Consider the following 27,640-nt stretch of genomic DNA (forward strand, 5'->3'; position numbering starts at 1 on the left):
ATTTAGGTTACTGCCTTTGCCCTTGTGTCAGTGAAGTTCATTGAAATCAAAGAAAAGAAGAGAGCAATGAGTTTATACAGTCATGGTAAAAGGAAACGTCACCCCCTTTTTATTCTATTATTTTACATATCAGGCATGAAAAATAACTTGGTCTAAATTAAATGCTCTTAAATAACTGATCAACAGCAAGCGTGAGCACCTCGCTAAGAGCAGACGTTTTGGCAGTTTGCTCCCTGAGCCATTTCTATGTGTTAAAACAATGCCAAGGAGGAAAAACATGTGCAGTGATCTTAAGTAATCATTGTTGCCCATCAATCTGGGAACGTCATTTCCAAACAATTTAAAGTCCATCATTACAATCTTCCTAGCAAATTTAACCCAAGGTCACGCTGTGAAATGCCAAAAATAAAAGGAAAACACCTCCTCTCTCTTTTTCCAACACAGCATATCAGCACAAATGCCTCATCCCAACTGTCAAGCACAGTGGTGGAGGGGTTATCATTTGGGTTTATTTGGTACCCACAGGAGAAGATCGCTTTGCAGTCAGTGAGTTTGACGAGTCCATGTGACTTTTGAATACATGAAAAACATGTGAGGCCATCTGTCGAACAGCTAAAGCTTGGCTGAAATCGGGTCATGGAACAAGGCAAGGATCCCAAGCACATCAGTAACTCTACAATGTAATGGCTGAAAATAAGAGAATCAAGGTGTTTCGATAGTGCAGGGAAAGTCCAGACCTCAACTTGTCTCACGTGCTGTGGCAGGACTTAAGTTTCACTGAACTTATAATATTGTAAAGAAAATTCTTATTAAGCTTGCAAATCATGGGTGTACTTTTCACATAGTTTCTGTATTTTGGCTTATTTTTACTAAATAAATAGTGACACTGTGCAATAGTTTGTAGTTTATTTGAGATTGTATTTGCCTTATTTTAAGGCCTGTTAAAGACTACATTATTAGTAGTAGTAGTAGTATTATTATATCCTGATGCACAAAACCTTGCTTTCTTTTTACCAAAACTGTACTATTAAATCTAATATAACATGGACAAATATTATATTATCATCCATAGTAGCTGTCCATTATAGTGTATATTTACTTTCCTGTTGAAACAAGTGAAGAAAGGTACTGCCATGGCTCAGCCTTTCATGTCATTCAAACAGGCCCCCATCTCTTCTCCCTATTTTCCAATGAGCCAAGTGGTTTATGTCAAGTGAAGTCAAGCATGGGCCAGCATATGAATCAAAATTTGTCAAGTTTGTTTTTTCCCACTCTGCTGTATGAATTGATACAGCCTTACTTTTTAATATGAATCCCCGGAGAGCGCCATGTTGCTTTTAACTGACTGTAGGTTCAGCAGAGCAATCAAACCCTTTGTTTTTTCACACCATCCCACAATCCCACCTGCTTCGACGATACGATAGAGGGCCCTTTGAAAAGAACGAGGCGGCATGATTTATTATTCTAATTAGGTGAAGTGAGACTTTTGCAAAGCCACAATTACACTAAATCGCCAAAACAGTTTTCTGGTTGGCTGGCTCCTGTTCTGTTTAGATGTTAATCAGAGGCAGCTATTGAGTTGAGGTGCAAACTGCTTGTGAGTCACACTATTGCTTGGTAATATCTTCAACAAACACACAAACAATCAGATGTTTGGAGTCCTTTACTAAATTGCAAATAGGCTTTTTGTCTTATTAAATAAAATTGTGTAAACCAGGTATGCAAGCCTGCTTCCCAACCATGTCGCCATCTAACAGAAGGCTTAACATGCAATGATACCGAGTACTGCAGTGTTTAATTCCAGGTCATTTCATAATTTCTTTGATACTCACTCACATCTGCACATCTCTTTGCTCTCACTCACTGACAATCAAGCAGCTGCAAGCTGGCATGCTCACTAAATCCTCTGCTACTACACACGAGTCACACGCCAGACATATGCAGTCGCTCTCCGCATGCATATATGAGCACGACCTGCACTAGTGCCCATTATGGAGCATGCACACACTCATGCGCACAGGCCCTCATACATGTTTACGTGGATGTAAGCACTCAGGCACAAGCAAATCCAAGTGCAGGCACAACTGAGTACTGCACTCATGGAAAAAAAAAACACTATGCATATTATTAGAAATTAATGTGTTGGCAGAATGAACATATATACTTTTACAGACTCAGACTGACACGCAGGAGGAAATTAACCCACAACACAGAGTCCTTTTAGATCCAATCCATTCCTGTGGTTCTCATCTTCCACCCCTTCTCCCCTTTCCACTTCCTACATTCCCTACAACACCCTGAAAACACCCCAATCATCCTGCATCAACAGGCATGTGAACCTTGTGCTTGGTTCATCTCCTTCTATCGCTCTCTTTCTCCCTCACTCCCTCTCTCCGCTGCCTCCTCTATTTTCATCCGTGTGCTTCCACTCTCCTAGCTTTCGGGTAATTACCTGGCATTTGCATTGCAAAGTCCCCAATGCCGCCCTCAGCTCCTCCGCAGGTGATTGAGCTTCATTTCCCCAGCAGATAAGAGAGAGAAAGAGGAAGAGGGAGAGGAAAAGAGGATTGCGGCAGGGTGTGATGTTATTCTGGATTGCAGGATATAGGAACAATGCCCCAAATTCTTTGTTATTCTCATTGTCTGGTTCAGAGCGCACACAAAAAAATTTTTTTTAAGTTTCCGCACATAAATAATCACAGTCATTACTATCGCATCACCTGGTCTGGCTGTATTTGCAGTAAAACTCTGCTTTTTGACTGTTGCAGACTTGTAACTCTGAGTGACTTTTTTTAGACTAATAGTTTAAATAGTTTTGTGCCTTTGCCTTTTTCTGTGGGTTATAATTGCAAATCACACATCATATTAGTGCCAGTTAAAGACAGTGAAGGACACAATGATTGTTGTTGACTCCTGGGTGAACTTTCTCCCAAAGTAGGAGTTTTATCTGCCCAACAGTCCTAAACTAAAGATTTAGGACTTTTTGTTTAACAGACAAAACCAACAGGTTCTAGAGTAGAAATTCTGGCACAATTAATTAGTTGTCCTTAGTTATCCATCAGCTGACCAATACTTTCAACTTTTCTTTACCTCTTAGTCTCTGTCTCTTTTGTCTGTTTCACAAAACTGAAATTATGTTCAGCTTTCAATCCAAGGCATCAGCTTTCATTGCTAATGAGATGTCAGATGATTGATAAGTATGCCTTTCTTGAAGACTTCAGACTGGAATTTGCGCCTTTTTAGTCATCGAATCATCATGAATGATGTCTCCAGACATAATATACGTGCACTAGTTGGGATTTTACATTCCCTCATCCAAGCATTTGTAAGTACACATTCTTCATTCTACATATTCTTCCATATGATTTTTCTAAAGAAAAATATAGGTGTCAGGTTTATAAGGCGGAAATAACCAAGAAGACCTGTGTTGTCCTCGGGATTCCCATATACTTGTTTGCCATTCACCTAGGGGTCATTTTTGACCCGAGGACAACACAAGGGTTTAAAGGGCATGACTTTTTCGATATTTTAGGATCGTTTATGTGGTCAGAGTTGTGTCCACGAAAACGTGGCCCATCTTCGTTTGCATTTCATTTATCCTGCAGGGCTTAGAGCCATTTTGTTAGATATTAACTGCGAGCTCTTAATGCTGTTTCTCATCAACGTTAACCACAAACGAGCATTACTTTATATAAAATACCACAAAGGGGAAATAACCTTCCATACATCTATATTCCAACCCGCTCCACCAGTAGCACCTCCTACAGAATGAGCGCTGATTACTGGCGAGTGCTCATTTACATGCTGGACGCCGTGGATATTTATTTAAATTTAATTTCTTTCCCGCACACGGTGCTGTGCAGGCTTTTGTGCCAAAGTCATATTAACCCCTTGACTAGTTAATATGCAGTGCACGGCGTTGCCCACGCGCGATGAATATTCATATTGATGGCGTTTTCGACGACGTCTCTCCATCCCTTCCTCCCTCCCCTTTATCCCGCTATGTAACGGAACGACGTGGCGCTATGGAGGCATGCCGGAAGACTCGGGCAACCTCACATTTACGCCCTCAAACACAAACACAGATCGTGTGGCTCCTCGTAGTTTACGTGTGCTTCGCTGTCGCTGAAACAATGAGCGATAAAACATTTGATAAAACTCAGATGCCGAGCAAAGAGGCCGCGCTGAAAGGAAGGGAGGAGAAAATGGTCGTGGCAGGTAAATATCGCACGGTGGTGAGTTTGTACCAAGATAACAGTTGGCACGGGGGTGACACCTGGTGCTCCAGGTTACCTGTGGCACACGCACACGAGTGACATCAGAACAGCTCGTGTGAAAAATAGTGACAGAAAACAGCGTCGTTGTTAAGAAATTTTAAGTTCAGAGCAAGCAAAGTAAGATGTGCAGTTGGTACTGCTTTATAAACTAATTATTAAGTGTATAGATAGTTGAAGTACACAAGTAAGTAGCTGAAGTATACAAGGATTAAGGTGACAGCTTCCAAACAGTCGAAGCCTCTGCTCCATCTGCAGAATACCTACCAGCTGAGAAACTTGTTCTGCTGTTATTTTCCACTCTTGGTAGGAGGTGCTGATGCCCTGCATGACCACAGGTTTGAACTCGTTCCATTCTGCAGAAAAATAGGGGCAGCACAAATGAAAACAGTATTTTTCAGATTATAGTTATCAAGGAAAACCCAGGTTTCAAGTGGGTGTTAGGTTTCGTTATTTAATTTTTATTTCTTTTTTCACTTGTAAGTCCTTGACTTCATCTTGGCACAACGTAGGTGTTGGACGTTTTGTTCAGGGATCAATCCAGCCATATTAAAGGTTGAGACATATCACAACAGACACACTGGTTTGTGTTAACTGAAGTTATATCCCTGCGCACTGCAGTGTGTGCAACTGATGGTAAGGGCTTGTGACTGTTTATCCCGGACATTATGGCTGTCTTATGACAGAAATTGAAAATATGATCAGATCCAGAATCACGTGAAAGTCTGTCTTGGTGGATTTTCAACAAGTAAATCTTCCTCCACTTTTGTAACTGACCAGACCTGTTGTGTTGTCAAAACTCTGCAGCACAGTGAAAAATAGAAAGGCTTTCAAAAGTCAGGCAAAAGGAAGAGTAAATATATATATATATATATTTACTCTTCTTCTTCTTTGCATGCAACTTATTAATTTTGTGAAGCTATTAGTTACTGTTTGATGAACACTTACTTACAGAAATGAATGCCAACACATTGCAATAACCCCAAGGTGACACTGAACATAGTTTAGCAAACCGTGCTGGTAAACAACAATGGTAAATGTAACATACACGCAATGGTCATTTGCTTTAAGATAACCTACTACACACACACACACACACACACACACACACACACACACACACATATATATATATATATATCATTTGTAATGTTTTGAGTGTTAAGAAAGTATTTTACAGACGCTATATAGATGTTGATAATGGTGGCAGTTTATATAGCAAGAGTTAGGCACCAGACATACATACACTACGATCATTATAGTAAGAGAAGATTATCAGATTTCGGGTTGATTGGTAGTCAAGAAAATTACTTAGGTTCAGGAAAAGCTCGGGGTTTGAATTAAACCACTTTCACAATGTTAACCACGTCTTAAAAAGCCTTCAGAAACCCCTGAAAGCGTACTTCTCCTGAAACTATATTTTTAGCTCATCCTGCCTGTGAACTTATTCCATGGCGGGGCATTTACAGTTCGTCCGTCCATCTACAATTCCTCAAGAATCGCTACTCCTCCTACAGTATTGGTCAGAATTTAATCAAACTTGCACACGTTTATCACCTAATGGGTCCTCACCTAAATTGTGCTCAAGGTGAAGGTCATACTTGTCGTTTTACGGGCAATAACATGAATTGCGATGGATTGTGAGCCGGATGAATTACAGTGTCATTGACATTCTGGCTCCAGTCTTTTCTCCACCTGAGCTGTAAAACTCAGCACAGCATCCTGAACAGTCAGTTTTTCAGTGACGGTTTTGGAGCAGCATTAATTACGGTGGCGTAAGAACAACACCAACACATTGATTCATTCTCCATTTGGGTTTTTCCCATGGAAGCTCTAGTATACTACAACCCTTCCATCCAGGCAGACTATGTACCGCCATATATAGTTTTAGTTTTGTTTTCCAAGCATTGCACAGTAAGTGAAGAGGCCATTTTACGATGACTAGAATGGATGCAGTATTTGTTGCTTAATTTATGTTGAATTAAATGTGTTTGAGCTGCAGGTCAGAATTATTTACTCTTTAAATTACAGTTTTTATTGGGTGGAAATAAAAATGTTAGTATTTGCTGGACTTTTGACATCACACTATGGGTTGCTGATATGGATACGATGACTAAGTAAATTGTATCCACAGAACTCTTGTGTTAGCCTGACATTTTCACAACTGTGGAGATATAAATATGGAGGTTTGGAGCTTTTTTACCTGCCCTGACATTAACTTTTCAAACCAAGTACCTCAGGATACATTTGCTGTGATACTATTTAGTAGAGTTGGAAATAAAAGTTATTTAATGTCTTTTTTTTTTCTACAAAAATGATAATAATCAAGCATGCCAACACCTGCCTTAAATGTGTCCTGAAGACGGAGCCAGTCTGCTATCAGTCTGCGATTGAATGGGGTTAAGTTAGCAATTACATGCAACCTGTTTCTGCAGCAATTAACTGTGATAGGTCATAGAAAAATCACATAACTGTTGCTGTCTACATGGACAGAAACTAATATTTAACTATTACATTTGTGCTCAGCAACTTTCCCTTTGTTTGAGCGGTTTGGTCGAGTAACATTATCTCAAGATGGTGGTGCATGAGATCAGCCCTCGCGTTTGTTGTATTTCCATAGTAGTTTGATTTAATGAATAAAATGTCGATATTTGGTGTCACTGTACTGTATCTGTATTTTTCCCCTCACCCCTCTGTTTAGCCTGTTTAGTGAATTTGTGTGATGTAGTCTGTGGACAGTAATAAAATCTTTCAGTCAACAACAAAATCTGTAGTGGCAGCAAAAGCCTGTTGGGATATGTGGTGGGATTGTGTACAAATAGTTGTTGATTAAGTCAGGATAACACAAATCTGTTTGGATCAAGTCCTCAGCTCTGTTATAGCCATCCTGGCACAGAAAATGTCACATTTAAACAACTGAATGAAATCATTTTACTACTTTTTGCTGAACTGTTCGGAATATCATTCATTCTGTGAGTCAAACATCCCTGCCTCACCTCAGCTCGTCTTGTCGTTTCATTCACTTTTTCGTCTTATTAATTCGGGACCGCAAGGCCAGTATCAGTGTACCACCAAGGAGAATCGTGGTGTGATATGAACATAGATAGCTCTATCCACAAAGTGCATTGTGGGACCTGGGTGTGAGCGCATAGGATGAAGCCGTGCCGCAGCGTCCAGAGGTCCATCTGGGCATTATGCGCATGAAGGCTCCGCCCCGTCGTAAGTTCCTTCTCCGTCTGTTGAAGCAGCTCGGAGACACCGCATGGCAGAAATCTGTTCCTCCCCTTTCACCATGGGGGAGCAGTTTAGATGGGGTCGTTCAAGTGTGTGTATGTGTGTGTTGGAATAGCATGCTTCTGTGTTTGACGGTGTGAGCCATTAAGCATGAGTAATTTAAGGATTGCAAGAACGGTCTCCACATATGCCCTGTGCTGTCCCAGCCTCGTGTGTGTCCGAGTGCACGCACTCGCGTCCTGTCCACAATGAAGATCGCTAATTTTGAAAGCTACTTCTAGCCTTCCATTTAAAGAAGCACCCCGTTTCTTGTTCAGATGTCCTGTTGTCCTGTGTTCTCTCCCTTCCTTGCTCCAGTCTGTATAATGTACTCAGTGACCTTGGCGAGAATGATCCAGTGGCAGATTGCTACATGGTAGGGGCACAGTAGCTATTATTTTGAGTCAGTGCGGGATAGACTGCCAATATTTCTTCTAAACAGGATGGGGGAGGTCAGCTGACTAAAATCAATCTCTGCTACATGTTTCACTATAACTCTTAAAAGCAGCTTCATAGAGAAGATATATTTCTGGTGTTATACCTCTGTTGCTTCTCTTCCGTCTCTTGATGCCCTTGGGTTCCTAGTTTTGGAAAGAGCTTGGAGGGGGAGAAAGCATGCATGCGTTGAGTAAACATATAAATTAAGTATCCAAACAGAAGATAAATAAATGAGAGATTTGCTTATGGGCGGTCCTGCAGCTCACTGATTTTTACTAGAATGTCAGCGCAAGAACATAACCTGAAATCTGTCATTTGATTCTTGTATGGTTTCCATACCACAGTCAGTCAGTGAATTGGAGACCTTTACACTCTTCATGCATCTTGGTCAGTGCACTCTGGAGTTAAACCCCTCTGTGACACTAGCTGTATAGAAAATCATTGGATTTGCTCTCATATATGTGTAGGGGGAGAATGAGCATTTTTCTTGGGCCACTTGGAGACTGTTTTATTTTTTTCCCATCACACCGGCTTGTGTTAGATTTACGAGCAGGCCCAAACAGGATGCTCCTCCATCTTTGAGGAAGGGGAATAGTGGAGCTGATGTAATAATCGCAATCTTTTTCCAACCCAGAATAGTGACTGTGTGAGGTGTATGTATGCATCACAATAACAAGTTGGGTTAGTTGTTTACAGGCCACAGCAGCAAAGTTTTCATTACTTACCTTTTAATGGTATTTTTTTTTTATCCCCCCCTCCCCAATTTGTTCCACTCTTTCTCGCCCCTACCCACCCTCCCATTCAGCAGAGGAGTAGTTGGCAGCGGCATAAAGCATCAGCCTGCTCCGACGACTCGTGCCTGAGTCCCTGCCAACCTGTGTGAAGCTAGGAAGGGGAATAGGAAAGAGGGAGGGAAGGGGACGAAAGAGAGGAAAGCGATAGAATGGATTTTTTTTTTTGGAAGGAAGTAAACAGAGCAGCCTGGAAATCAACCTTCCAATGCCAGTTTTGGCATCCAGGGATAGAACCTCTCCCGGGTCCCTGTGAGGAGGCAGGAGCGCTTGGACTTCAGTTTTACGGGTGAGAAACACGGGATCACGGGTAGAAGCGGAGGTTAACAAAGACTAAATACCCACTAAAACAAGTCAAACTGGGCTTTATTGTCCGCTAAACAACAGACAGATTGTTGTCCCCTTGACTGGTGGTAAGCTTGATTCAAGCAGAGTGGCAGGGTGTCCGGGTTTGATTTTTCTGGTTCTGGTCCAGCCGCCTACAACCGACATCCTAAAAGCAACAAAAGGTGACCAACGTATTCCGCTTCTGTCCTGCTGCACTGTATAGAAGGTGCAGTGCTTTTCAGATATCCGAGAAAACAAAGACACGCAAAAAAATTACGCCCATATCTCATCCAAGTTGGGAAAAAAAGCCTTTTCATGAATCCTTCCCCCATATTCAGCCTGTTTTCTCCTTTTGTAAGCCCAGTCAGTCACCCTCCCTGCTTGTTTTTTTTTTTTTTTTTGTCGTCCTCTGTTCTTTCTTTTGCTGGCGTAGTGAGGGAGCGTAGTGAGGGTATTCAGTTCTTTCTCAGTGCCTGCGTGTGTTAGATGGGGTAATTCTGGCAGAGTGGGGTGTGGGCGCTGGTCTGGAGGGGGAGGGCGGGGGGTGCTGGACCAGGCACAGTGCAAGGAGCCAGCCTGGCACTGTCTGGACCTCTGCCAGATGCTCCCTGGGAGAAACACCCACTGCAGAGGTTGGTGTGCAGGTGATTGTGTGGCTGGTTGCGTGCATGCAGGCAGCCGCACACATGTTTAGCAAGAAGGGAGTGAGGGATGATGGGAAGGTGGTGCGAGGAAGAGAGTGTGAAGTGAAGATGGAGAGCAGCTGACAGAGATGAGAGGGCGGGGAGATTTGGCTCTGAGTTTCCTTCTTTGGACAGTGCTGTGTCGGCATATTCTTGGCTAACTTTGTTTTTACCTCTCTCTCTCTCTTTTTTGTTTGTTTATTTGTTTGTGTGTTTGCTTTCTCCGTGTTCTCTTGGATGAAGTGCTTGGTCTTTTTATATAGCGCCCAAAGGCATGGTGGTCCGAAAGCCAAAAAGAATCCTTCACTGCCTCTCTGCTACCCTCATCTGTTGCTTCTCACTGGCTATTTACGCCTTTTATTGTTTTGGCAAGCTTGATCTCTCCTCCTCCCACTTCTCCTCCTTCTCTATCGCACACTCTTCTCCCTCTCACTCTCTCAGTTTCGCGCTCTCTTTCTCTCTCAGTCGTTTGGCAGCTACAGTACTTTTTATCGTCGTGGCCAGAAACAAAGGACAAGAGGGTGAGAGTGAGCGGAGGATAGAAACAATGCAAATTCACAGGGAAAAAACGGAAGATATCTAATGTTCTCACACCTCCTCAAGTCACCTCCATCGGATGAGAATATTTTGCCCGTACAGGCACTCATATATTTTGACTGGAGTTAACTGTGCTCGTGAACATGACCTAGCACTGCCAAACAACCTGCTGCTGAAAGACAGCACTGTCGCACAACAGGAGGGCAAGAAGAGACCGCCTTAGGGTATCCAGGCCCCCGTGACATTTTACTTCTTTGTGCTTGTGCAGTGTGCTACTCCACAGTAAAAAACAAACAGTTTTTTGTCAAGTAACAGAAGTGCCTTAGCACGCCAAGAAAGTATTATCAGCTCAAGTGTACTCTTTTATTGTGTAGTCTTCCAAACACTTAATCTTAAGGGCCCAAGCATTCAGAAACTGTTTCTTTTCTGTGCTCTGCTGTCTGGGTTCGGAACGATTTCTGGAAGCCTAAACTGAAGGTAGCTGCTGTTCTTTGGCCTTTTGTCGCAGAGGGAGATCATCCCATCTAGGAAATGAACTATTATGTCCGTATCAGATTAGAGATTGTTTTTATTCAGGTCAGTGTTGCACATAACATTTCTGAGCAGCCAGAAAGTAATCGCACATTGAACTCAGCGCAAGCGTCCATTATTGGGATGTGCCTAAGCTCTTAGTGTACCCCGTGGCCTGTTTATCTGTAGACTAATATTAGTGGTTGCAGTACAAACCAGCCTTGCTTAGTGGAGATTTGCACGCTAAGTCACCTCAGTCTTCTTAAACCCTAATCCCCCTCACACATCTGCGAGCTACACACTCACACACACACTTCCTTTTTAGCACTCTAATTCCACTCAGCACAGTTGGCAGTAGAGTGCTACCTCTCAGCACTCCAGTTTGTTTTACTTATTGGGTATTTTTAACATGATGAAGATTAGGGTGGCATTGAGTCTACTTGCAGTGCTCTTCCCCACATGTGAGGTTATACAGGCTCACGCCCTTGAAGTGTAGTCATCTTTTTTGCTTTGTGGACGCCCAGTGGTGTCGAGCTGCACACTAAACACGCTTTCATTCCACATAAAGTGAAGTAAGAGGGAGAGAGATCAGACAGAACTGCTGCTTTGTGTTTAATTGTGTGTATTGAGGAGAGGACAGCAGGGATAGAATAGCAGTCAAAGCTGTGTAATCCCTTAAATGTCTTTCCTGCACAGAAGCCTCTGGCTTTGATTTGCTGGCCCGGGGCAGCCTGTAAAGACTTGTGAGGCCAAATCGAGGCACCTAATAGGCCTCTTTGCTCTCGTATTGTAATTTGTACTGTTGCAACACTGTGTTATGGTCTGAAGACATATTTGCACACTGTTTCTCTTCACAGACAAGCATGCAGTCAATGGGAATCCAACTGTGGAGCCTTTCCCAGAAGGGATGGAGACCATCATGTTTGGTGAGACTGCACAATCACACTTTTGAAAAATCAGAAATAAACCAATATGGCATCCTCTTTTACCAGTTTGTGGTTAGTAACACATTTTGGCGAGAAGCTGGTTTTACTGTAGCGCTGAAGCAGGGGCGATTCATGCATTTGTTTGTGCGCATCCAGGAATGGGCTGTTTCTGGGGAGCCGAGAAACTTTTCTGGCGACTTCCGGGAGTCTTCTCCACACAAGCGGGCTATGCAAGTGGCTTCACACCAAACCCCACTTACGAAGAGGTCTGCTCAGGTACTGCGCTTTTACGCATTTGTGTAATTATACCTGCACTTTGATTTATAATAACCGATCATGCTACCTTCCCCTGAGCAGGACATTTTACTGTTACATCTATGGCCAAAATAAAACAGATAAACAGCTGGAAAGGTTGCTTTAAGTAAAGCTATCTCTTCCTCTTGCTCCTTCCCTTCATCTGCAGTCAACTACTCAGAATGCACCGCTCCAGATGGGCTGCACCCACCCGTCCCCACCCCCCCATGACCTACTTGTAAGGATTGGGCTCTGTACTGTGCTGTACTGCGGCGTTTTTGCCAACAGAGGTTACTGTGTATGAAGTAGTGAGTTTGATTTGGCGAACGTGCCGGAGATGAAGGCATAAATCCTGAGTATTTGCAGTCGGAGGCTTTGAAAATGTTTGGCTACCTGTCTGAATCCCTCTAAATTAGTCTCTCAGCGGTCCTCATCATGACAGTCGAAAAGATTTATGTAGGCAGTTGATGTATATATTCAAGAGAATATGTTAGATTTTACTCTCCTTTTCCCTCCCTTGTGTTTTAGGAGATATGAGTGTTAGTTTGAGGCTTCTCCATCACTCCATACTGGCATAATGTCTAGGTGAAGGCACAGCATGTGTAAAGGAAGGGAAAGATGCTCTGGGCTTAGTTGGCAGATTTTCTGAGCAGAGCCCTTCATAGAATTTCTATGTTTCTATCTGTTCTCCTCCCAGTCCTGCTTTCTGTCAGTTTCCCAGCAACACAATGGTCAGCTATGGAGGAAGATGGAGATGGAGACAGATGACAGAAAAAGAGAGACTGAGTGACGAAGCAAGTGGGGAAATGGGTAAAATAAACTTTTGAGGAAAAAAAGTGTGAGAAAGAATGGTTACCTGTCCATCGGCTGAGAGAGTGCAGGCGTCGCTCCATTGGCCATGACGGAGCAGAACACTGCGACGGCATGAGACCGAGGAGCTGTCAACACAGCCAAGGCAGGACAGACAGACAGACAGAAAGAAGGGGTTGATGGAACTGTCAGAAGAGCCAGGGAGGGATAGAAGGACAGGCTGGATGCTCTGACAGACAGAAATAGAAGAGGTTGAGGTGCAGTCAGATTTGACAGACAGACAGACAGCTGGGAGTGATGAGAAAATGATGTTATTATCAATGAGCATATTTGAACTAATTTGTAAAACAGTCCATTGCACGAGATGTTTGCGATACAGAATCAAAGGCTAATGCTGATACCTTTCAGTTCTACCGTGCTGCATGAAGATGAATCCAGTCCTCCAACCATAACAGTCAGATAGACTGCTGATCATATCAATGGATTTTTAAAAATCTCTCATTAGTTTGTTATTTTCTGCCAAACCTTAGTAAACTAACAAGTGGTAAAATTGGTTACAAAAAAAGGTTGGTGATTGTTATTAGAACAAAAAAAACCCATAAATTCCAGACTCCAGTGTTTTGCTTATATCCTCACAGCGACACAGCACCACTACACGACTTCCATGTTTTCCACTTTAGTTCAGTTTATATCTTACAGATAGAGTTAATGGAGGCCATGTGTAGATCTCTAAGGTATAGGCCGTAAATTCTATTTCAGTGCAGGATCTGAACTATTAATATCACAACCACTATAATAAATAGGAGTGGAAGAAAGGAGAAAGACTGTGACTGTTTATATAGTCTTTCATACACTTTTGATTTGGGTTGGAAGGTCAGTTGTGTTTTGTGATTAAATATAGGACTTTTCTATAAGGAACCACTGTGATTATGTTGTGTCATTCACTGTGACTTGGAGCAGTGAGCAGAAAGTTTGCAGTAAATATGGCTTTGCTATAGGGCCATTACTGCAATAGAGAGTGTGTGTTTTATTGCTTCATGCTGTTTTGGCTCTGGATGATTGCTACTGGCATAAGAAACTTGTAAGACAAATGTCAGAAGGCAGTAGCCCCAATGTGAAGTTATATTTTTCAAGAATGCATTCTTCAGCACAGGCGTAGCTTCTGAGTGCATTCATATAGCCACTGTGGGTGAAATAACAATAATTATACTTAAGACTCTTGTTTGCTCACTGAAGGTAATTCCAAGTATTTCTGTGGATTTCCAAAGCTTTTTCACTCATTGCTGTTTATAACAGCAGATAACAATTAAACTAAAAAGGCCAACGGGATGCCATGTTGGGCTTTGAGGTATTTTTCACCCAGAGGGCTGTTCACCTTGCTGAAGGGTCCTTCAGCCAAAAATTGAATCTCTAGCAGCTTTAGTGTTGCTGGCCTTTTCCACTTTCACCCCTTTCATGTGCGACAACCCTGAAGAGTCATACCACAGTCATATTATTTCAGATCTTAACAGCTATTTTTGCTCCAGCTGAATTTCTACCATTTTTGTTGAGTTGCTCACAGCATGACTGCCAGTCTGCAACCACACTCACTGTTCTGTGTTTGCAGAATGTTTGCAATCCCACAGAGTTAGAGGTTTTATACAGGTAATACATATTAAATATGCCAAGTCCAGTATTATGCATAGTCTCGAGCCACCCCTCATTTCTTTATATTTTGCTAATATATTTAGCTAACTGTGTTACACCAGATAAATGACATCTGAAAGTGATGTCATTAAGAAATAATCCAGACCTGACCTAACACAGGACCCAAGAGATGCATCTGGCCCATCAGCTGATCCACCAGCTGTTCACTGAAGTCATAAGAAATGATTTCAGGGTGAGGGTGGCTGTTAAGAATTCAGTTCAATTCAATTCAGTTTTATTTATACAGCACCAAACCCCAACAACAGTCACCTCAAGGCACTTTATATAGTAACGTAGACCCTACAATAATACATACAGAGAAAAACCCAACAATGATAAGATCCCCAATGAGCAAGCACTTTGGCGACTGTGGGAAGGAAAAACTCCCTTTTAACAGGAAGAAACCTCCAGCAGAACCAGGCTCAGGGAGGGGAATCCTGCTGCAACAGAGAGTATTTAAAGCATTTTTTAAAGTATTTAAAGGTCTTTTGAGACGATTATTGCAAATTTGCAATTTTTGGTTTAAATTGTCGTGTAACTGAGATCCAACAGTTAGTGTCTTCAGCCATCTATAAAACACAGTGGAGGATCTGTCATAGTGGTGTTGAGGATCGTATCATAATTGATGGAATAATGAATGCAGAAAACTGCCATCAGATTTTTATCCACTATGCAGTGCCATCTGGAAAGCATCTGAAAGCAGTGGCTCCATTTTCCAGCATGATAATGATCCCAAACACACTGCCAATGCATTTAAAGCATACCTGGATAGAAAAACACACAGAAAGCTTGACTAAGAGAGTTCAGACTGTGTTGAAGAATAAAGGTGGTCATATGAAATACTGTCTTTCAAGCTCCTATATACTGTACTTCTATGAGTATTTGCACATTTCATTAAATAGCTCCACCTGTTTCCAATTTTCCTTGCAAAATATAAACACTTGAGGAGTTTTGCTGCACAATATGCTTATATATTACAATCTAAATCTAAAAATATGCTTAAAGTTTCTAGCATCACCTTTTTTTTCAGAAATTAGTTAATACACACTCCTTGACTTTGGTAACAACAGTTTAAATAAACAAACTCCTCCATTTTCATTTGGCACACCATGTTCCTCTGAGCATCATTTAGAAAAGAGAAAGTTGGTTTCAAACCAGATGCATGAATTTGGCAGACATTCATCTATTATCTGCAATGCACCTGATAAATCTTTCTGTGTGGGCATCTTTTGTGTGTGTGCTGTATACTGTACTTACAGTTTCTTCTGAAGCAGTTCCAAGCTGACACCTCTGTCTTTATGTTTAGAAGAAAAATGTGTTTGCAAAGGGGTGCTTGGCGTTTGAGATTACCTTTTCTGCTCTAAATGTGTTTCCCGTTGCGGATGCACCTACATGTGAGACTTAAAGCAGCTCCTACTTTGTGAATGCCTGCAGGCAGCTTGTTGAAGCTTCGGGGTCCTGGCAGCTGCAGACAGGAGTGAGTGCTTTTGGCAACCTCCACCATAAACCCCAACATTGACTGCTTTCTCTCTTGCTCTCTCTTTCTATCTGAATCTCTCTTTCTGCCACTTTCTCTCTCCCCATTGTGCCATGAGCAATGGCTGACTGTCTTCTACCTGTGGCACCTGAACTCACTGCACAAGCATCCCACTCATGAGCTCTCCTTTGCAGTTTTCAGTAGGCAATTGTTTTAAATTTAATCAGCTGTTACAGTATGTCCAGTGTTTGTGGTGAAATGTAGGAGAACAGAGTGAAATAAGGAGAACCTGGATCGAGTGGACATCATAAGAGGGGATGTCGTGTCACTTTACTTAGATTAATGCAAATTTGTGCTTCTCCACTAGGTCTGACAGGTCACACCGAGGTGGTGAGAGTGGTGTTCTCCCCCCAAGACATCAGCCTTGAAGAACTGCTTAAACACTTTTGGGAGAAGCACGATCCAACACAAGGTAGCAGCGCACACATACACTCACAGACAAACCCCAAAGTTGCCCTCAAATAAGTCCTCTCCCAAGGGGCACAGGGTGTATTAGAGCAGAAGGATGATGCCCAGACGTGTGCCTGTGTGTGTGTGTTGTGGTGGGGGGAGGTCTCATGGGTGTAAGTCAACGCCAGACAGTGTTAATGTGTCTGAGATCCAGCCATCCATGGAGAGACCCACCAGTGCGGTGCATGTTCAAGCTCCCGAAAACCTCACTGAGCATGTGCGTCTTTCTTACTTTATTATATGTATACCAGCCTTTTGTCGTTCACTACACATATTGGATTCTGGGTGACGCAATGATGATACTAAATTCGCTCATTTCTAGGTTGAATAACGTCTTTGGATTTTTATGTTATTGTGCTCACTTGTGCTTCATCCGTGGGTTTAGTCCCTTAACGACATATCTGAAGTAGTCAGTGACAGGAAGCTGGTGACTGTTCAGAAACTTTGGAGCGACGTCGTAACAGCTCGCTTAACTAATTCAGATGCTTCACTTGTGATCGCTATTCCATCGCACTTGCACAGCATCGACAAGGACCACATCCCCCAAAAGCCATATCTCTTCTTTTCTTCAAGTCTGTTGCTCTCTTGTTTTCTGTGCTCACTGGAGGAGGTGATGTAAGAACATTAATGCACCGGGAGGATATGTAGAGGGTGTGTGCATCTATGTGTGTGTGAGAGACAGAAAGGACAGGCAAAGAGGTACTGTGCTCACTTATATTGAATGTAGGGAGGGGCATGACAACTTGGGAAGAGATGGATCAAAGATTCATAGGCCCGACCTTCAGGCTTGTGTGCACGCACGCAACACTCACAGTAACGTTGCCCGTGACGGTTTTGTCATCCCTTTTGCATCTGTCATGATTGCTCTCTCATGATCGCTCCTGGTGTGACCTACATACACTGGAATGTCAGCCATGTTTGTGCGTCTACCGCAAATACCCAGATAAATACAAGCATAAGCTTTTCACTTCGGCTGTTCTACATGAGGCAGGATTTTGGAAGGATGCAGGGGAAGAAGAAGCTACTGAGCGCTGAAGATCATCCAAGAGCCCCATCCTCCTAATCAGAAGGGATTCTTCTCCTGTTGACCACAGCTGAGAGCAGAGACACGTCTTACTGGGGGCAAAGAGTCGAGCTGACACACCACGGTGAAAAAGCAGTGAGGCCAAAAGACTAGTCATGCATTTCCCTTGACTCGCTGCCTTGTCTCATCTCATGTTTTATTAATAGTGTGCAGCTTATTGTCTATGCACTATGTATTTTTATTTTTATTTTTTTGTCACAGGTAAGATCAGACGACATATTTTGGAATAACCACAAACTCAAATGTACTTTTTTCTCAGTCTCCCTGAGTGTTGCTCCTTTGCGCGTGACTTAAATGTGAATCCCGGCCGTTTCTCTCTTCTCAGATTCCGGGTTCACGTGTAGCAGAAATTCCTCTGATTTGACAAATGTAGCATGGAGTGGTGGAAAAGGGCCCGCTGGCTGTGCCTTCACGCATGCTTAAGCTCCAATTTATTCTGTCCACCTTAGAGCTGGGCTTAAAAGAGAATGGAGAAATTAAGGAAGTTCACTCTTTTCCCTTTTAACTGCACACATTCACTAGAGATCGTATATGAAGACGAGCCCGGGAGCATTACGAATTCTGTTTTCTCCTGGCACGTATCAAAACAGCAGAGGTTTGATAGATATAGATATATATCTATAAAAACATATGCGCGTGTGTGTGTGTCGGGGGGGCAATGCACAGGTGCATATTCAGTTGCATGTAATGCTTCCCTTTTAATGCGTTCATGTGGGTGTGTGCATGCACATATGTGTGTGCGCGCGTGTATGTGTTTTGATATCTGTGCCTCTCTGCTTTGCCTCAGTTCAAAAGGGTTTAGTCCCGACAACGTGATGTCGGGCTGCGTCAGCTCCACCAATCCCAGCCTGGATAGCAACATTAGCAGCCAATCAGAAACTCCCAGCAGCCTTTGCTGTGTGCCCCCTTTCCATATTCAGCAACACTTGTCTCAATCTGCTGGCTTCTTTGGGATGTTGCATAAAGCCACCCCCACACCCCCCCATTCCAACATGCTTCCATATTATAAGTTTCTCATGTCTACGTTCAGTCAACTCTTCAGGAGCACCCCTCCACGCCAGTGAATGACAAACTCTCAACAGTCGGGTGACATTGCATGTCAGAGGGCAGCAGCCATTTTGTTGCATCTTGAAAGCTGAAAACGTGATTTCGTTGAGGATGATCACCGCTGACTTGCGAGCCCATCCAGTTTTTCTTTCGCTTTAATGCGGACTCCGGCGCAGTAAAATTTGACCTTATGCACAAGTGCCCACTATGCCTACTTTAAGCTTTAATTAAGCTTTGCTTCATTTGAACATACACTTAAGAGCACACCCATGCATACTGTGCATGCAGAGAGTGTACACAGCAGCATAGGCTGCTTGTCAGTGTATTCACTGGACGAGTCCTTGTTACAGAGGCCTGTAGGCCCGGTTTCACTCTCTGTTTTTGCTATCTCCGCACTCCCTGTGGAAGATAGGAGCACCTAATCTGGTCATTTCTTTATCCTGCCAACCTTTCAGCGCAAACCCCACTGTTTCTCTCTGTTACTTCAATATTTGCCTTACCACCCTTTTTTTTTAATCCTTAACCCTTTTAAACAAGCACCCCCCCCCTTTTTTTTCTCTGATTTCTTATTCTGTTTTCTATCTTCTTTCCTCCAATTCTTTCCTCTGTGTTTGCACATTCTGTCCCAGTTTCCCCCTCTCCTCCTGTCTCATCCTATCACCCCCTCCGCCTTCCCACCCCACCCATTTCACCTGCACCCCCTACCCCTGTCCCTTTTGCAGTGAGTGGAGCGGAGGGGCAAGTGAGAGAGCAAACGGCCCGGAGCCCGTCAGTACATCCGCAGAGCAGCACAGTGAGTCGACCGCTCCCTGAGGCCATCCGCTCATCACACAAACACACTCACATTCACTCACTCCTCTTTTATCTCTTAGTCACTCTCTCCTCCCTGCTCCTCATCCCCCCCCTCCCCCCCCCGCTCTCCTCATCTCTTCCTCCGTTCCCCTTGTCCCCCACCCTCTCCGCCGCCCTTCATCTTAACAAGCGAGGCTTTTCCCCTCCTCATTGTTTCCTCCCCATCTCTTTTTCCCCTTCTTTGCTTCCTCTTCCCTCATTCCCTCCATCCTCTCTATTTTTTGAGGCCATGCAGTATTTATGTTGTGGGCTGCTGATGCTGCGTCAGTGAACAGACATCACAGGCGTACGCCGATAGACACAAAAACACAAGTGTACAACTAAAATGGCCGACGCATCTGTCCTCATTTGATAGCGTCTGCACCATACATGCATGCTAACCTTTGTAGGTTAGATACTTTAAATAGTTTAGTTAAAAAGAAGAAAAGAAAAAAATGATTGTGAGGGGTTTTTTACATTTGAGCTTGGGGGTTTTTTTTTGTTCTAAAATCTATATTTTACAATATGAATGTAAGTTGCACAGCATTGTTGCTGCATTACATTCTATATGACAAGCTGTATTTAAATGGCTTATTGCCTATCACACATAAACATGATCTATTTGAGTCACCCTAGCAGCGGTTACTTTCTGACAATTGCAATGAGCATGAATATTCCTTTATGTAATATCTTCACCCCAGCTGGCGGCGACACACGTCAATTCCCTGTTGGGGTACCCCCATGTCCCCCCCGTGTCACCACATCCCTCAATTTCAGGGGTGCCCGTGCACATCCAAAGCCAAAATCCCACAGGAGATGACCTTGACATATAACCCATGACCTCTGCAACCCCCCACACTTCTAATCCAACCCTGTTTCTCTCCTGTGGTTGGCTGAGGTTGGCGGGCTCATTACCAGGTGTCGGTTATTACACCCTCACACATGCTGACGGCCTTAATTTATGGAGATTGAGGCACGTGTTTTCACAGCGTGGGGGTTGAGTTCTGCATGTCCATTTGAATATGTTAAAGTTTTCTAACATTTTCATACGTCAATATTTCGATGTATTTTTTTCAATTTACAAATTTGCAACCTTTCTTTCTGTGGGTTTTTGTGAACGTATTCATATTTCGTGGTAATAACCCAACACTGATGACAACTGGACTGAAAAAATATATTTAAAACAAACAGAGCTAGACATGAGATTTGGGGTTCCAAAGGTAAGTGTGGTTTCTTCTTTCAAAATTAAAGTCTAAACTAAAGTGTTTTTCAGAATAAAGAGTGATAGTGTCCTAAACATTTTAAGTTTTTTGACTGCCTGTCGTACATTTAATTTGACAGCACACAAAATGAGATCAAATTTATTAAAAGAAAAATAAGATGTGCAGCATTTGAAAAATCAATATTTAAAAAAACATATTCCCTCCAGGGAAGAGAAACTGCATGTACTTAATTCTGGACAGAAACTCAAAGAAGTTAGAGTGTTATTATTGTAACTGTTAATTTGGAGCAGTCAGGGTTTTTTTTTTTTATATTTCTGTTTACTTCATTTTTACATAATTATATAATATGTAAATTTGATCCCAGTAGGAGGTTTGGGTTTGCTGAAACTGCTGACCTGAACTCTGTCTAAAGTAGAGAGGGATATAACTCGAGGAATCCAACTTATGCTCTCAGTATGGACTGACTGGAGTACAATGGTAGAGCTCGCTTCACTGTTGGAGCAGCTAAAAATAAACAGCTCAGGGTTAGAGTCACAGTGGTCTGACAACATGCCCAGAACTATGAAGTGATCATGTTAGAGAGCACTGCTCCTGTATGGAGAAATTAAAAACAGTAAGATGAGGCAGCTTTTCAAAAGAGGTAACTGCAGCTATCTACCTCATGCATTGTCACATAAACAGATGTAGTCGCGGTAACATCCCTGAGAGTCACAGCTCTGATTTAAAACTACCTCCTTTCAGTGTTGTGTCACTACCTCACAGCAAGCTTTGCAATGGCTTATTTTTTTCCTTTGAATGGTTATGTTATATATGCATACAGTACATCTGTCCGTATGTGTGCGAATGCGTTTGCACGTGCAGGAGAGAGTGTGTGTCCGCTGGGGATGCTCTCCTCATCCCATCTCCGTACTCTGCCTCTGTCTCCAGCGCATCAGGAGCGTCTTACATAAGAACAGGGCAAAAATAGCATCTGAGAGTGGAGAGGAGGAGAGAGCTCTGCTGGCACGCACAGTCGTAACAGGACCGCGGGGCACGGCACAACCCTGAGTACTATCACACACACACAAATGCACAGGGAAGACTGCAGTTATCAGTCATTATACATCTTTTTGTGTTTCCGTGCGTGCGTGTGTGTACTTTTCTGACAGAATAGTAGAAATGAGGACTCCGCGAACACCGAATAATTCCCGATGATCTTTCAGCATGGGCACAGGGCTGTGTTAAACCTCCTCCGTAACCAGAGTTGTGTATGCATCGCACTAAACGGAGGTAGAGAGTAAGGAATCAAGAGTTGAAAAATAAAAAAGAAACTACATTAGTTCATTAGTTTTCACTGTGCTGCAGTGTAATTGGTATGTGCTGCCAAGTGCAGTAGTTCTGAATTCACTTCACATGTTTTTCCCGCCGTGTTCAGAAGCATGCAGAAAGTCACCAATTATGCAGAAGCGTTTCTTAATTGCAGACACCTACAGAAGCTTGACTGCTGAAATGTTTGTTGTTCTTTCTTCTAATGATTTTTTTGTGCCTCATTTTCTTGTTTTACATCTATTTAAGTGTCAACTGCGCGTTTGAAATACAGGGATGGTAGAGCAGCCGATGAAGACCGAAGGGGAGGTGGGAACGGTACGGGAAGCGGTGGAGTGCTACCAGATGAAGGATCACGGATAAAAAAAATAAGCCCCCACTTCCGTAGGATGGCGGGAAAGTGGAGCATGTTTAAAGTGTGCCACTCGCTCTTCCCTGGCTTGTAATTTCTACCTTCATCACTTGTTCGTCTCCTCCCTCCCTACCAGTTTGTCACAACACCAGCCTTCATTTTAATCTGATTACTTTCTTACTATTTCATCTCTTTTCTTGGCCTGCAAATAATTTTTTTTTTAATTCACAAGTCTGGCTACTCGCTGGTGCCAGAACACGCCCCTCTCTGCATCCTTTCAGCACAAAAAACATATATGTGCATATGGCAAAGAAAGCAAGGAAAGAAATCTGGAAACAAATTAGTAAGTGGGCAATGAGGCAAGAGCTAGAGAAAGAAAGTGAAAAAGCCCAGAGTGCTGAAGGAAGGAGGGAAAGTGAAGTTGGGAGTGGGAGAAATGGCGTGCTTTTATCCCCAACAGCCAGAAGGGACAAGCTGAGTGGAGCCTTTTTGTATGTGTGTGTGTGTGCAAGGACAAACATTGGAAGAAATTGTATAGAGTTGCAAGAAATCTCAGCAGGTTTAAACGCAACAAGACCCAGAAGAGTTTGCTTCTGCATACGCTGGTTTGTGTGCAAGCGTCTCTTGAAGAGAGTAGCTACTCCCTGTGAGACTTCCGCCCTCCCTCTTTTTCTCACTGTGGCTTCCATTTGTGTTAAAAGATACACTTTAAAGGTTCTCATTTGGTCAGGGAGGGGGGTTGGAGGTATACATCAGTAACCCAGAGAGGCAGTGTTCATATCTATCCATTCACTTCCGTTTATCCTTTCCAGGGTCGAGGGAGGTGCTGGATTCTATCCCAGCTCTCATAGGGCAAGAGGCAGGGTACACCCTAACACATAGAGACACAGACAACCATTCGCACTCACATTGACACCTATGGGCAATTTAGATTAACTGCAGGTTTTTGGAGTGTGGGAGGAGTACCTGGGGAGAACCCACACAAACACAGGGAGAACATGCAAAGTCCACACAGAAAGACCCCTGCCTGATGGTGCCTGATGGTGGAATTGAACTCAGGACCTTCTTGCTGTGCGGCAACAGTGCTAACCACCGTGCCAACGTGCTGCCCTATAGATATATATCTATATATACATATATATGTGGATGAGTGTGTTTGTGTGTGTGTACATGTGTCACCTGTAGCCCCTCCTCTTCTGTCCACCCCCATTACCCTCTGCTTTCAGAGGCAAGGCTCTCATGCATAATGCAGAGTGAACAGGGAGGCTCTCATTAATAATTACTGCTGCCTTTGATGGATGGAGAAAATAACGAAGGGGGCTGTTAAAAATGGAGAGACTGAGAGAGACGATGGAGGCAGGAGGGGAGAATCAAGAGTTTTTGGGGTGTTTCCCCCCCTCCTGTTTTTTTTTTTTTTGCCATCATAGTTGAGGGCTGAATGCTTATGGGGATGGATTTGGAGTTAGTATAATCAAAGGCTAGGCTCATATTTTGGATGGTGTTAATATTTTGATTAGGGAGTGACTCCTTCTGATGGTGGATGGATCTCAGAACTTAATTGTGTTGGAAGCTGCAATTACCACTCCAGGGTGTTTGTCTCTTGGCTTTTCTCTGATATTCCATATCGTCTACCACTTCTTTGTGATGAGAAGCCTTTTTCATCTTTACTTTTTTATGTGAGATATTAAGCTTCCACTGTTTCTGTAAGGTGGAAAATTAATTATGTTCAGCTGTATAAGAAAAAAAAAAAGCTTTAATCAAATTAAAGCGGAGTAAATTTCGAGATATTTGATGGTGTTCCCTGGCATAATTAATATATGTGTTGCTGCATACGACACCATGCACGTGCATATGCAAGCGGTGCTCTGTGTGTGGTCAGCATGCTCAGGACCACAGGTCAGCAGGATAGGTCAGAGGGAAGCGCCAAGCTGCAAAACCCCTTCGAGTTAACCAATCAGAGGAAAGACTCTGAGTGAGAAGCCAATGGAAGATTGAGTTGGTAGCCTTTGATAGAGGGGCAACCATTTACACTGAACAGCAGTGCTGGAGGGTGGGGGGTGCACAATGCAGGTTTACGGAAGATGGAGTTTGAGGGTATAGATGCAGTAAATGCTAAATTAAAGATATAAAAAGGTAAAATTAGAAAATATTACAAAATTGCAGAATATTTGTATTTGAGTTCCAAGCTGGTGGATCATAGAGAACATACACACTGATTCCAAGCAACAGGGTGACATTTTGAAACTTAATTACTATTAGTTGGTTTTTACTGAAGGTCAGAGCAGTTATGTGTTCATTTTATTTCACTCACTATCCAAGTTACTCCAAGTATGCACTGTCGTAAAATTTACCTGTATATCACTTTTACTTAGGATTGCCGATTTCAAATGTATTTATTTTAGTGCTGTCAATAGATTAAAAAAAATTAACTAACTAATCTCACAATTTTCTGTTATTAATTGCGATTAATCTCAATTACTTTATTAATAGCCTGGCTCCAATTACATTTTTTTATTCTTTATATTTTAAGTAATTATCGTTGTTCACCGAAGTCCAGTGGTCTCCGGTGAGAGCGACATTCCTTACTTGCACAAGCTTGCTGGACTGCTGAGCCCTCTGGTCCCCATACAAAGTGTGCAGTCTCGACACAATGGTTCCTCTCGAGGGCAGATTGTAACACTCATCTCCTGATGCAGCACGAATGACTTCTCTCAGTCCATCATCTTCTACTATGCTAACTGGTCGGCAGTTTTTAGCTATCCAAACAACCAAGGAATTGGTTACCTTTTCTCTCACATTTTTTGTTATTCGTCCACAAGCACCATACTCCTGAAGCGTAGACTGGCGAGGTCCCGTAGAGGTGGATTCAGTTGGGTGTTTTGCTCTCAGGTGATACGCCAGTGATGAACTGCTTCTGTGGTACTTGAATTCAGCGTTGCAAATTGTGCATCTTACTCTCGTTTTGTCCAACAAGCCATCAGGCAACTTCTTAAAGAGAAACTTTCCACCCAAAAGTCCGCCCTCGTCCATGCTTGCGTGTGTTAGCTAGTGTTAGCTAGATAGTAGCATGGTGTCACTTCTTCTTCTTCTTCTAATCATTTCTGTCAGGCCAAACGCCAGCATAGCACACTGTTGCCCCCTCCTCCAGAGGTGCTCATGAATTTAAAGGTCTTAGATTACAGGAAATTAATAAAAAAACAAAATCAGCGTTAAATTTTTTTAATGCATTAAACATTTCGCGTTGATCTTAACAATTAACGCGATAATTTTGACAGCACTAATTTATTTGTATTGCATTTATGATATGTATGCCTTCTTTGTTTTTAGATCATGTTTTAAGTGTACGAGCATTTGATATTGTTCCAGAAATATTCAGTGAAGCAAATTCCTCAAGGCAGCAACATTAGTAACAGTGAGTTTATTCAACGTGTGTCGGAGAGCAGTCAATGCCTGCTTGTCTGCTCTGATTTGAATGAAGACCAGATGAATACTTATAGCCATTATGCCTGAACAGACTGTGTCACAGATAGGTTGTGACACTCTATGATGTAAGGTAGCATTTAGTCTAAAGAGAACACGATATGCAGATCACTGTGTCAGGGAGATATCTTGTCCGTACAGTGAGTGGAAATTGTTATTCTGCCACAGTATAGATTGAACACCCACATCTGAGATGTAACAACAGACATCGCTTACAGTGTGTTGTTTTACCTTACACGTACAACAAACCTTACATTTAGTGACGTAAATATTTGAAGTATGACACGTTTTTTTGTCGTTTTGCCATTTTCATACATAGTTCCACATAATAGGCTGAAAAAGAAATTGGACAGTTGACTTACAAGAAGCTCTGTGACCAGGTGAGACCTGTACCTTTGTTTTTCCATGATAAATTAAGCGGATAATAGATCTGGAGTTGCTTTAAAATGTGGAATTTACATTTTCTATCTGTTTACTGGAGCTGTCAGCTCCAGGTCCAAAGAGCTATTGATGCAAGTGAAGAAGGCCATCATTAGGCTGAAAAGTTAAACCTATCGGGGAGATAGGAAATCTTTAGGAGAGGGGAAATTGAAAGTCTGATGCACTTTTAAAAAGAAGCGCTGCACTGACCAGCTCAGCAAACCAATCCCCCCCCCCCCCCCAAAAAAAAACACCTAAAGACAACTGAAGCCACCATTATTCAAACTCACAAGGCTGTAACCATTATTTTTACGTTAACAATTGGTTTGAGGAACACTTGTAATGAGAGCAGTTTCATTCTTAGTGACGAACTAGCCCTTATCATCTCTTTACCATCTTTCAGCTCATTGTTTTGGTTTGAACAAACAACACAAATGTACAATATGGGAATTTTGTTATTGTTGATGTCTGTAACGTAACTTCAAAAGCAAGACCATTCTCACCTTTGTTGGTTGCTTTTACAACTTGTGATTTTAGGGGTAAATCAGATTTTGAAGGTGGTTTACTTTTTGCGAGAGTATATCACCATGGTAACTTGTGCTGCAGACCTAACCTCCTCTGGAACAGGTAATGTTCAACATTAGAGATCTGCAGCTATGAAATCACCACATAAAGATCAAGCAGATCTATGGAAAATAGCTTTACCATTGCATTCATGGATCCAGAGATAGAAGGAGAAGCTGAATTTTTTAAGAGCGTCCAAAGTCTTTGCTTTTCCCTCCTGAGCCTTAGTGATAAATATAGATTCTTAATGCACTTTTATTCCTTTATGCTTTTTCCCTGTTGGCTGTAAACTATTTTACAACAGTTGTTTTGTTCTATAAGCATTAATATACAAATTTAAAACAGGACAGCTATTTGTACTTGTGGATCTTACACTAAATTTTTGAATGTGAAAAAAAAATCCTAAAACTTACTTACTTACATTAAAAATGTTAAAGGAATTTAACAGAATATTGAAATCAAGTTTTCTCCCACGTCTTCCATTTTAAAACTGTGATATCAATAATTCTCGTACCTCACACAGTCTGTATTTTTTCCGGCTTTTCTTCCCAGCTTCAAATAGGCTAGACTTTATTAATGTGGGAGGTGTTTTCCAGTCTTACTGACAAAAGTGCTTAAAGTGCTCACACATTCATACAGGGCTTTTAATACTAAACTACTGTTCAGCACTTTTCCTCTCACACACACACTCTCATACTAGCACACATTGTCTGTGGCAGTCGGTTTTATATGTGTTTATTCTCTAAATATTTTTCTAATATCATTGTATTATCTTTCTTTGTAAGATCAGTTGCTCTT

General features: G+C 42.3%; 1 protein-coding gene across 7 annotated transcripts in view; it reads left to right on the top strand.

The window, feature by feature from the left end:
• The first annotated feature begins 3,917 nt into the window (after positions 1–3,917).
• msrab (methionine sulfoxide reductase Ab) overlaps positions 3,918–27,640 on the top strand; it is a 45,663-nt gene continuing 21,940 nt past the window's right edge. For 3 of the 7 annotated variants that reach the window (XR_015126462.1, XM_086275702.1, XM_086275704.1), the window contains exons 1-4: positions 3,918–4,218; positions 11,691–11,759; positions 11,916–12,035; positions 16,394–16,498. Coding sequence is in view for 5 of the 7 variants with exons in the window: in XM_086275702.1 (XP_086131828.1) it covers positions 3,933–4,218; positions 11,691–11,759; positions 11,916–12,035; positions 16,394–16,498 (580 nt within the window). In the remaining 2 variants the exon portion in view is untranslated. Of the gene's footprint in view, positions 4,219–9,803; positions 10,308–11,690; positions 11,760–11,915; positions 12,036–16,393; positions 16,499–19,296; positions 19,461–27,640 lie in introns of those variants that run through there. The other 4 variants (XR_015126463.1, XM_086275699.1, XM_086275703.1 and 1 more) reach the window with 3 other exon arrangements.

This window comes from Aulonocara sp. 'chitande type north' Nkhata Bay, linkage group LG19 (genome assembly GCF_057382095.1).
Source record: "Aulonocara sp. 'chitande type north' Nkhata Bay isolate Kocher_YH1m ecotype deep benthic linkage group LG19, A_spYH_male_GT1.1, whole genome shotgun sequence".
NCBI classification, from domain to species: Eukaryota; Metazoa; Chordata; class Actinopteri; order Cichliformes; family Cichlidae; genus Aulonocara; species Aulonocara sp. 'chitande type north' Nkhata Bay.